We start from the raw sequence: 10,356 nt of genomic DNA on the forward strand, positions 1-10,356 counted from the left end.
CTGCATCGAGCTCATTGAGAAGGTATCCTATTCTATCCATTCAGTCTCCTCTCCTCGTATACTCTGCCACTCACCACTGCAGCTCACGTTTTCCCCATCTGCATTTTACCTTGCCTTAATCTAGCCTATGGGCATCTTCTCCATCCTGGAAGAGGAGTGCATGTTCCCCAAGGCCACAGACACTTCCTTCAAGAACAAGCTGTATGAACAGCACCTGGGCAAGTCTGCCAATTTCCAGAAGCCCAAGGTGGTCAAAGGCAAGGCTGAGGCCCACTTCTCACTGATCCACTACGCGGGCACCGTGGATTACAACATCACCGGCTGGCTTGACAAGAACAAGGACCCGCTGAACGAGACCGTGGTCGGGCTGTACCAGAAATCTTCACTGAAAACTCTAGCTTTCCTCTTCTCTGGGGCTCAAACTGCTGAAGCAGGTAGTACTAAAAAAATCCAACACTTCCTCTGCATGCTACAAAATGTGATGCTAGATTGAAGCTGGTGATCTCATAGCCCTGGCAGAAGGATTGCTGGGCCCAACCCTTTGTGCCTCTAAGTTTTGAGTAAATAGGCTGCATTGTAATTACACATCCATAACTGACAGAAGCCCTAGTGCAAAGGGTCAGAGGAGAACTGTCAGGATCTCAATCAAAGAAAAGCTTCAGCTTCTGTGATTCTCTCCTGCTTCTTTCTTCACATCTGTTAGATATCGAGTATCTGGGGATGTTCACGGCAATATAATGACAAACTTCTAGCTTCTATTAATGGTGTTTGAAATTATAGTGTCCCCAAATGTCCTAATATTGAGTTTGTCTCTATTTGGTGAGGTGAATGCCCTTCACTTCATTTCCTGGTGTAGAAAAAAAAAATCACAGAAAAGTGGATGCAAACTTAGTTGGTACATAAGATTCATTCTGTCTCAAATAGAAAGACCAATTGTGCCCACCCCACCCCCAAAAAATGGTCCACTTCAGCATAGAAATCATCAAATAGGCCAGAACTAGCCCTGTTGATTTAAAACTATATTTGAATGACATCTTTTTTTATTTTTTATTTTCCAGAGGCAAGTGGCGGTGGTGCCAAGAAAGGTGGCAAGAAGAAGGGTTCTTCTTTCCAGACTGTGTCTGCCCTTTTCAGAGTAAGAGAGAAACTGCTCTTGACACTTGCCAGTTACTTTGAAAACTTGTTTTTAAAAGCACAGGGTNTTTTTTCTTGTCATTATTCCCTAAACAATACAGTATAACAACTATTTACATAGCATTTCCATTGTATTAGGTATTATAAGTAATCCATAGATGATTTAAAGCCTATCGGAGAATGTGTGTAGGTTATATGCAAATACTATGCCATTTTATATAAGGGACTTGAGTGTCTGTGGGTTTTCCTACCCATGGAAGGTGGGGGTCCTGAAATCAATTCCCCAGAGATATCAAGGAACAACTGTATACTTTTCTAAAGGAATCAGACAATATTTGATACAGTTTGTTTTTCCCACAACGTGCAGTATCTTGCATTGCACACAGCAGATGTTTCATAAAAGTTTAAATCCAAAGAATGAATGGCAGAGATTTACACTGTTATCATTGGAAATATTTCATTCTTTCCTCCCAATTTTGATTTTGTTTCCAACTCAAGGAAGCTGAAGGTTTGGCTGATGCAGAGGAAAGATGTGACCAGCTGATCAAAACCAAAATCCAGCTTGAAGCCAAGATCAAAGAGGTGACTGAGAGAGCTGAGGATGAAGAAGAGATCAATGCTGAGTTGACGGCCAAGAAGAGGAAGCTGGAGGACGAATGTTCAGAACTGAAGAAAGACATTGATGACCTTGAGCTGACACTGGCTAAGGTTGAAAAGGAGAAACATGCCACAGAGAACAAGGTATGGAACATACACAAGGAAAGTTGTTATTATTATTATTATAGAGTACAAACATAAAACTGACTCTGCCAAAATATAACACATAATGCAAAGTATTTTTACTTCCTCAGGTGAAAAACCTCACAGAAGAGATGGCAGGACTGGATGAGACCATCGCAAAGTTGACCAAGGAGAAGAAGGCCCTCCAAGAGGCCCACCAGCAGACCCTGGATGACCTGCAGGCAGAAGAGGACAAAGTCAACACCTTGACCAAAGCTAAAACCAAGCTGGAGCAGCAAGTGGATGATGTAAGTCTAAGATTATCAAGAAAATTATTTTCTTTGAAAGGAGGCTAAGCAATCCTTTTGACCCAACATTATTTATGTTTAGCTTGAAGGGTCTTTAGAGCAAGAAAAGAAACTTCGCATGGACCTAGAAAGGGCTAAGAGGAAACTTGAAGGTGACCTCAAGTTGGCCCAAGAGTCCATAATGGACATTGAAAATGAAAAACAACAACTTGATGAAAAGTTCAAAAAGTAAGTATGAAAGAACTATGTATGAACTTGCTTCCAGTGGAGGATATGGACTCAATTGTTATTCTTTACTATTTTTCAAAAAGGAAGGAGTTTGAAATCAGCAATCTGCAAAGCAAGATTGAAGATGAACAAGCACTTGGCATTCAACTGCAGAAGAAGATCAAAGAGTTGCAAGTAAGTTCATATTGCCATCAGTCTGGTGCACACAGGCACAATAATGACATAAAGAAGCTCAGTTTGTGCTTTTCCCCACTCCCAGGCCCGCATTGAGGAGCTGGAGGAGGAAATCGAGGCTGAGCGGGCCTCTCGGGCCAAAGCAGAGAAGCAGCGCTCTGACCTCTCCCGGGAACTGGAGGAGATCAGCGAGCGCCTGGAAGAAGCCGGCGGGGCAACTTCAGCCCAGATTGAGATGAACAAGAAGAGGGAGGCTGAGTTCCAGAAAATGCGCAGGGACCTGGAGGAGGCCACCCTGCAGCACGAAGCCACAGCGGCCACCCTGAGGAAGAAGCACGCGGACAGTGTAGCTGAGCTCGGGGAGCAGATAGACAACCTGCAGAGGGTCAAGCAGAAGCTGGAGAAGGAGAAGAGCGAGATGAAGATGGAGATCGATGACCTCGCTAGCAATGTAGAAATAGTCTCTAAAGCCAAGGTACTACAGAGTCTGGGAAACTGTTATTAACAACAATAATCCGTTATGCACACCTCATAGTTTGCACAGGCACTTTACACACATAACGTCATTTGTTCTATGCAGTAATTCAAGAGGTTAGTCAGAAAGATATTAACATATGAAGAAACCGAAATCAAAGGAATTAAGCACATCAGCCCCATCACACCATTGATAAATAAGAGCACCAACTTTTGAACATAGGTCATTTGTGTTCTCTCAATCTTCAGTTGAAGAACACAGGTCTCCAACATTTTCAATTGTCCGATAAGCAGTGTCACCCGACATAAAGGCAATGAAGTATTTATGAACGTGTTTTAGGAAGTACACCATACAAGTCTTACAAAATCTTAAATTTAGAACACAATCTTTACATTTTTTATATTAATATTGAACAGAGCTTCACAATTCACTTTTTTAAAAATCCCAATGTATATTTTCAACTTAGGACAGCAATCATAAAATATAAAGAAAAACTATCTGGTATGTCATATTATATGTAAGAGAATTCATTTCATATGTCAAAATAAATATATTTCTGTTTCAGAAGAAATTATAGCTAGAGCAAAATTATATTAAAAGGTTTTCATTTGCTCCTTTTACTTTTTCTCACACAGGGAAACCTAGAAAAAATGTGCCGCACTCTAGAGGACCAAGTCAGTGAACTGAAATCGAAGGAAGAAGAGCAGCAGCGGCTGATCAACGACCTGATGACCCAGAGGGGACGCTTGCAGACAGAATCTGGTAACTCTCTCCTCTTCTGTAGTGCCTAAGATTGGAGATGATGTTGTTAAAAACACAACTGATTTGGTGACGAGAAAGCCTAATAAAAGCAACTGAGAACATGGGTGATTCACTGAACAGTTGAGACTCTCAACCTACTTGCAAGGTCACTTGGGGACAATGTTGGAGACAAAGACTTCAGTAGGACTGGAGCAAGCTCTCCCCCAGACAGGCCTTGAGTATCTAGCTACACTGAGGGGATGCTTGGGGTTAGGAATCACTCCAACATAGGTCCAGGGCTTCTGTTTGACACCAAGCTTCTTTTTGTCTATATCACAGTGAACCAAGTTTCTGAGTAGGGCAATGGATAACCCAGTCTGTCAGAAGTCTTATGAAATTGGGACGAGGTAGAATTAGACGTTTTAGTTCCCTTCTTTGACAGTTATCACCAGGTTTTACACAATATCATATGCCCTGAAAGAATTAGTTATGGAGGGAACAAAGAGAATCTAAGCCACATGTATTCATTCAGATTAATATGTAAGTTTCACCATAAAAATCAGAAATTTGACATTAAGCATGAAGAGGTCAATAGATAATTCAATCATCTCAGCACTCAATTGGAGAGGATGTTAAAAGTTAAAATTTATTTCTAATATGGGCTTACACTTTTTTTCTTCACTTAAAAAAAATGGTGCCATTTCTTTTGCCTGTCAGGTGAATTTTCACGTCAGCTAGATGAGAAAGAAGCTCTGGTGTCTCAGTTATCAAGGGGAAAACAAGCATTTACTCAACAGATTGAGGAATTAAAGAGGCAACTTGAAGAGGAGACAAAAGTAACTACTATTATAAGACATTTTTCCCCCCATGACTTGACCCTAATTGGAGTCCATTACATCAACCTTTAAAGGGTGTTGAAACTTCATAAGTAAATATTTAAATATCCAGTAAAAAGTGAAAATGTACTTATTTCCGCAGGCCAAGAACGCTCTGGCCCACGCCCTGCAGTCCGCCCGCCATGACTGTGACCTGCTGAGGGAACAGTACGAGGAGGAGCAGGAATCCAAGGGCGAGATGCAGAGGGCACTGTCCAAGGCCAACAGCGAGGTTGCCCAGTGGAGGACCAAATACGAGACAGACGCCATCCAGCGCACAGAGGAGCTGGAGGAGGCCAAGTACGTGTACAGATAAGAAAGAATGTGCAGAAAACTTTGCACATTGAATCAGAAAGATACAACCTTTGAAGATTCCGTGAATTCGCCCGCAAACGTTCATTAATTAGCTCCTTTGCCAGGCACTGTCAAGCCCTAGGAAGACATGAATAAAGCAAACTCAATCTCTACCCTTCTCGCCTAAAATCTAGTTAAGGAAACAGAGACTACCAAATAATTACACAGATAATTAGGCCTTATTGCTGTTGGTCAAGCACAGCAAGCTCATTGCTACTTCAAAGTCTTGCACTTGCTGGTCCCTCTGAAATACTTTCCCCCCAGATCTCCCTCTAATTCACTCTCTGACTTCTTTTAGATCTTAACTCAAATATGACCTCCTGGGAGAAGCCTTCCCTGACTATCTAGAATAGTTGCCCACCTCATACTCTATTTTATTTTTCATCATTGCACTATTTTCAGCAATACGTTATTATTCATTTTCTCATTTGCTTATTGTTTATCACTCTCATTTGTGCGGAAGGTTTATGAGGCAGGGACCTTTTCTGTCCCATTCACTGCTGTGTGCCCAGTGTTTGGTTCATAAAAGGAGTTCATCAATATTTGTTGAGTGAATGAATGGATATTTTTAATGTGAATATTTTTATATGAAGTTTCCAATAATGTTCAGTGTGGTAATAGTTCATAATTCTTGTTTTGGCTCACATCTCTATACAAATACGTGTATATAATCTTCAAGGAAGAAGCTGGCCCAGCGGCTGCAGGATGCGGAGGAACACGTAGAAGCCGTGAATGCCAAATGTGCCTCCCTTGAGAAGACCAAGCAGCGGTTACAGAATGAAGTTGAGGATCTCATGCTTGATGTGGAGAGAACAAATGCTGCCTGCGCGGCCCTGGACAAAAAGCAGAGGAACTTCGATAAGGTAATTTCTGAAGCAGCCTCTGCTCTCCATTATTTTCCTCCATCCTTTACAGCAGGTAACCACTCTTGGTTTTTCAGGTCCTGGCAGAATGGAAACAGAAGTATGAGGAAACCCATGCTGAGCTCGAGGCCTCCCAGAAGGAGGCCCGCTCTCTTGGCACTGAGCTGTTCAAGATGAAGAATGCCTATGAGGAATCCTTGGATCAGCTAGAAACTTTAAAACGGGAGAACAAAAACTTGCAACGTGAGTCCCTTTCACTTTCAATAATATTCATGCCTTAAAGGAACTTTTCTCTTATGGCTTCTGTCTGACCAAATCTCTACCTTTCTTTTACCCAAACAACAGAGGAGATTTCTGACCTCACCGAGCAGATAGCAGAAGGGGGCAAACGTATCCATGAACTGGAGAAAATAAAGAAACAAGTGGAACAAGAAAAGGGTGAACTTCAGGCTGCTTTAGAGGAAGCAGAGGTACAGGTCAAATTGTGCATGATAAACAAATTCAGGAAAGAATTAGGCCCATCCATATGGATTGAATAAAAAGATAAATAGCACAACATTTGTGGAAGGAAAGGTGAGCAGAAAAACTTCCAAATATTTCCATTCCCTGCTAATGTCACCTCTTGCTGTCATCAAGGCATCTCTTGAACATGAAGAGGGAAAGATCCTGCGCATCCAGCTGGAGCTGAACCAAGTCAAGTCTGAAATTGACCGGAAGATTGCTGAAAAGGATGAGGAAATTGACCAGCTAAAGAGAAACCACGTTAGAGTTGTGGAGTCGATGCAGAGCACGCTGGATGCTGAGATCAGGAGCAGGAATGATGCCATCAGGATCAAGAAGAAGATGGAGGGAGATCTGAATGAAATGGAAATCCAGCTGAACCACGCCAACCGCATGGCTGCTGAGGCCCTAAAAAACTACAGGAACACCCAAGGCATTCTCAAGGTAAATGGGTTCAAGAGATGGTCCCAGGGCAGTTGGGGTGACTGCAGCCCTGAGAACAAGATGTCTCAATGATCGTTCATTCCACAGGACACCCAGATCCACCTGGATGACGCTCTTCGGGGCCAGGAGGACCTGAAGGAGCAGCTGGCCATGGTGGAGCGCAGAGCCAACCTGCTGCAGGCTGAGATAGAGGAACTGAGGGCCATGCTGGAGCAGACGGAGAGGAGCAGGAAGATTGCAGAGCAGGAGCTCCTGGATGCCAGTGAGCGCGTCCAGCTCCTGCACACCCAGGTGGGATTCAGCACAAAAAACTCACCTTCAATAAATGCCTATATGTCCCAGAAAATATAAGCTTAAGTTTTTATTTGACAGCCAGTTTTTATACTTGTACCAATTTTTCAGTGTATTACTGAGAAATGTTTTGCTCTTTTATTTTGCATAAATTAATTTATTCATTGCCTATACTATTCTAAGGCTACCCATATTATTTATTGACCCAGTTATCAATATTGACATTTTTATTGTGGAGAAATGAAATGTTTGAACATCTGTTATAATTTTATCCCTGTGAATGGTCTGATTGGTAAATGGCAGTTATAAAATTATAGAGATATTTGGCCTAATTGTAAACCATGTTCATGAAAATGCTGACTATAACTTTTCAATTTTATCTAATTATACTACATAACAAAATAATATTGAAGAGCATTTGATATGCAAATTTTCAACTGAAATTTTTTCCCTAAAATGGCTACCACTAAGTTCTTAAATAACATGATAAAAAATTTATAACTTATTTTTAAACAGAACACCAGCCTGATCAATACCAAGAAGAAGCTGGAGACAGATATTTCCCAAATGCAAGCAGAGATGGAGGACATTGTCCAGGAAGCCCGCAACGCAGAAGATAAAGCCAAGAAGGCCATCACTGATGTGAGCAGAGGGCAATGCAGTGGTGGTCAAACCTGAATCATGATGTGCTATCTCAGCACCCTCAATTGATTTTGTTTTTATTGCTAACTAGGCGGCCATGATGGCGGAGGAGCTGAAGAAGGAGCAGGACACCAGCGCCCACCTGGAGCGGATGAAGAAGAACCTGGAGCAGACGGTGAAGGACCTGCAGCACCGTCTGGATGAGGCTGAGCAGCTGGCCCTGAAGGGCGGGAAGAAGCAGATCCAGAAACTGGAGGCCAGGGTGGGTGTCTCAATATTTATCTATTTCCATTTGCTCCCAATGCCTTATTGGATCAAAATTCTTAAGAGCCTATTTATTCGCAGGTGCGTGAGCTTGAAGGAGAGGTTGAGAGTGAGCAAAAACGTAATGCTGACTCTGTCAAAAGTCTGCGCAAACATGAGAGGAGAGTGAAGGAACTCACTTACCAGGTACTACAGAATTTTTTATCAGTTAAGCACTTCTCCATATACACGTGAAATACTCATGTGCAATGATACAATGGTCATGTGCTTTAGAAGTAAAGCCCTGTGGTTTCTATAATCTTTCAGACAGAAGAAGATCGGAAAAATATTCTCAGGCTTCAGGATTTGGTAGATAAGCTTCAAGCGAAAGTGAAATCTTACAAGAGACAAGCTGAGGAGGCTGTAAGTATCCTTAAGATAGAAGGGAAGAGAGAAGTACTCTGTTAAGAAAAGCTAGTAAATAATTAGATTTACTACACCTGTAGTACATAAGCTGTTTGGTTTATAGAAGACTGTGTACTTCTTAAAAACTTTTGTGCATTTTATACTTATTGCTTATTATTTGTAATATTAATAGCTTGATTTTAAAGTAAAATTTCAATCTACAGACAAATCGCAAAAAATTTCAAAGCAGAAATGATATAGGTCACACACATTCTCTAGCAACAGTGTGATAAAATTGTAAAGTGATGAGAACTATAAACAAAAATTCCCAAATACTTAATCATAAAAAAAAAAACTTTCCTAAATATTTTTGGATTAAATTAGAATTGCTGAATTAAATTGCTGAATATTTATCAACTACAAATAAAGTTTCAAGTAAGATGCTACTTTTATAAACCTATAGAGTGCAGTCAATGCTGTCATTGGAGGACAATTCATTGCTTCATATGAATCAAATATAAATGAATAAACTAACATTTCAATAAACAAGTTATAAATAATAATGAAATAATGGAAGTAAGTACTGTTGAATGCAAAGTAAGAAGTTGATAAATTAGAGTATACTATTTTCTAATTTGCTGATTTCAGTTATACCTGATAATTTCTGGGGAATTAATAAAATAATAGTAATAAAATAAATACACTTACATCTAGCTCAGTCAAGGAAAAAGAGACAGAAAATACAAATTCTCATTAGGAATGAGAATGTGGACAAGCCCTACAAGTAGGTTTACATTTTTTAAAAGTAAAATATAAATCTGTCAACGAAGTTGAAATCTTGAAGAAATTGGTGATTTTTATACAAGAATATGAATTACTAAGTTAGCTGAAAAAGTTACTTCAGAATTACTTCTGAAAACAGACTCAGGTTCAGATAGGTCTTTCAGAACTTCAAGGAACAGATAATCCCCGAGTTATGTAAACCATTCCAGAGCATGGGAAAATATGGAAAGCTTTCCAAATCATTTTAAGAAGCTCACATGATTCTCATACCAAAACCCTTCCAAGAGAGAATGGGGGATAAAACTAACAGCAGTTTTACTCATGAGCATAGTCATAGTAAAGATAAATTAGTAAGTTGCTGAAACCTTTACTTTATTCAGGGGATTGTCCATCAGTAATTAAATAGGTTTAATTCCTACAATGGAAGCATTACTTAATATTAGGGAATCTGTTAACAGAATCATTACAGCCAAAGCAGGAGAAAAAAGTACTTGTTTTGAAATGTGACAAAATGATATATGATAAAATTCAACATTGTTTTCAATTTAAAGAGACTACTAAGAAATTCATCCTTAATATAGTAAAGAATATCTAACTTGAGCAAACAGTCATAGCAAGCGTAACAAGCATGACTTTAATATTCTTGCCTTCTTCTCTGCTCTTATATTTTTTCTTGTTCTACTTGTGGTATGTATCTTTTAATATGTTTTGGTTAGAAAAATACAGATATGATTATTTATGAGACACCAAGCCCCAAATAAATCATAAAATTAACTTCGATGATAAGCAAAATCCAGAAGATGGTAAGACAATCATGCTTCTTGTTGAGTGTTTTTACTTATCAGTCGACACCAAGTCCTTTCTTCCCTTAGGCCTAGAGAGTCTAGAAAGATGCACAGCATGGGTTCCTTACAATTCCATTTTTATTCTCAGGAGGAACAATCCAATACAAATCTGTCTAAATTCCGCAAGCTCCAGCATGAGCTGGAAGAGGCCGAGGAACGGGCTGACATCGCTGAGTCCCAGGTCAACAAGCTGCGGGTGAAGAGCCGGGAGGTTCACACAAAAGTCATAAGTGAAGAGTGATCATGCCCCGGTGCTGTGGAATGACTGAAGAGAGGCACAAAATGTGAAGTCTTTGGTCATGTCCATCTGTAATTATTGTCTATTCTACC

The 10,356-nt window shown here is 40.2% G+C and overlaps 1 protein-coding gene across 1 annotated transcript in view; it reads left to right on the forward strand.

Moving 5' to 3' along the window:
• LOC109389120 (myosin-1-like) overlaps positions 1 to 10,356 on the forward strand; it is a 33,009-nt gene extending 22,653 nt beyond the window's left edge. The window contains exons 13-32 of the mRNA XM_019654416.1: positions 125 to 434; positions 1,059 to 1,135; positions 1,633 to 1,875; positions 1,986 to 2,162; positions 2,245 to 2,390; positions 2,474 to 2,564; positions 2,650 to 3,039; positions 3,675 to 3,801; positions 4,498 to 4,616; positions 4,759 to 4,955; positions 5,689 to 5,872; positions 5,950 to 6,115; positions 6,218 to 6,342; positions 6,509 to 6,817; positions 6,905 to 7,108; positions 7,625 to 7,750; positions 7,842 to 8,012; positions 8,096 to 8,200; positions 8,321 to 8,416; positions 10,115 to 10,356. Of these exons, the coding sequence (XP_019509961.1) occupies positions 125 to 434; positions 1,059 to 1,135; positions 1,633 to 1,875; positions 1,986 to 2,162; positions 2,245 to 2,390; positions 2,474 to 2,564; positions 2,650 to 3,039; positions 3,675 to 3,801; positions 4,498 to 4,616; positions 4,759 to 4,955; positions 5,689 to 5,872; positions 5,950 to 6,115; positions 6,218 to 6,342; positions 6,509 to 6,817; positions 6,905 to 7,108; positions 7,625 to 7,750; positions 7,842 to 8,012; positions 8,096 to 8,200; positions 8,321 to 8,416; positions 10,115 to 10,267 (3,516 nt within the window). The 3' untranslated portion in view covers positions 10,268 to 10,356. The remainder of the gene's footprint in view (positions 1 to 124; positions 435 to 1,058; positions 1,136 to 1,632; positions 1,876 to 1,985; positions 2,163 to 2,244; positions 2,391 to 2,473; positions 2,565 to 2,649; positions 3,040 to 3,674; positions 3,802 to 4,497; positions 4,617 to 4,758; positions 4,956 to 5,688; positions 5,873 to 5,949; positions 6,116 to 6,217; positions 6,343 to 6,508; positions 6,818 to 6,904; positions 7,109 to 7,624; positions 7,751 to 7,841; positions 8,013 to 8,095; positions 8,201 to 8,320; positions 8,417 to 10,114) is intronic.

The sequence above is a fragment of the Hipposideros armiger genome, unplaced genomic scaffold (genome assembly GCF_001890085.2).
Source record: "Hipposideros armiger isolate ML-2016 unplaced genomic scaffold, ASM189008v1 scaffold_222, whole genome shotgun sequence".
NCBI lineage: Eukaryota > Metazoa > Chordata > Mammalia > Chiroptera > Hipposideridae > Hipposideros > Hipposideros armiger.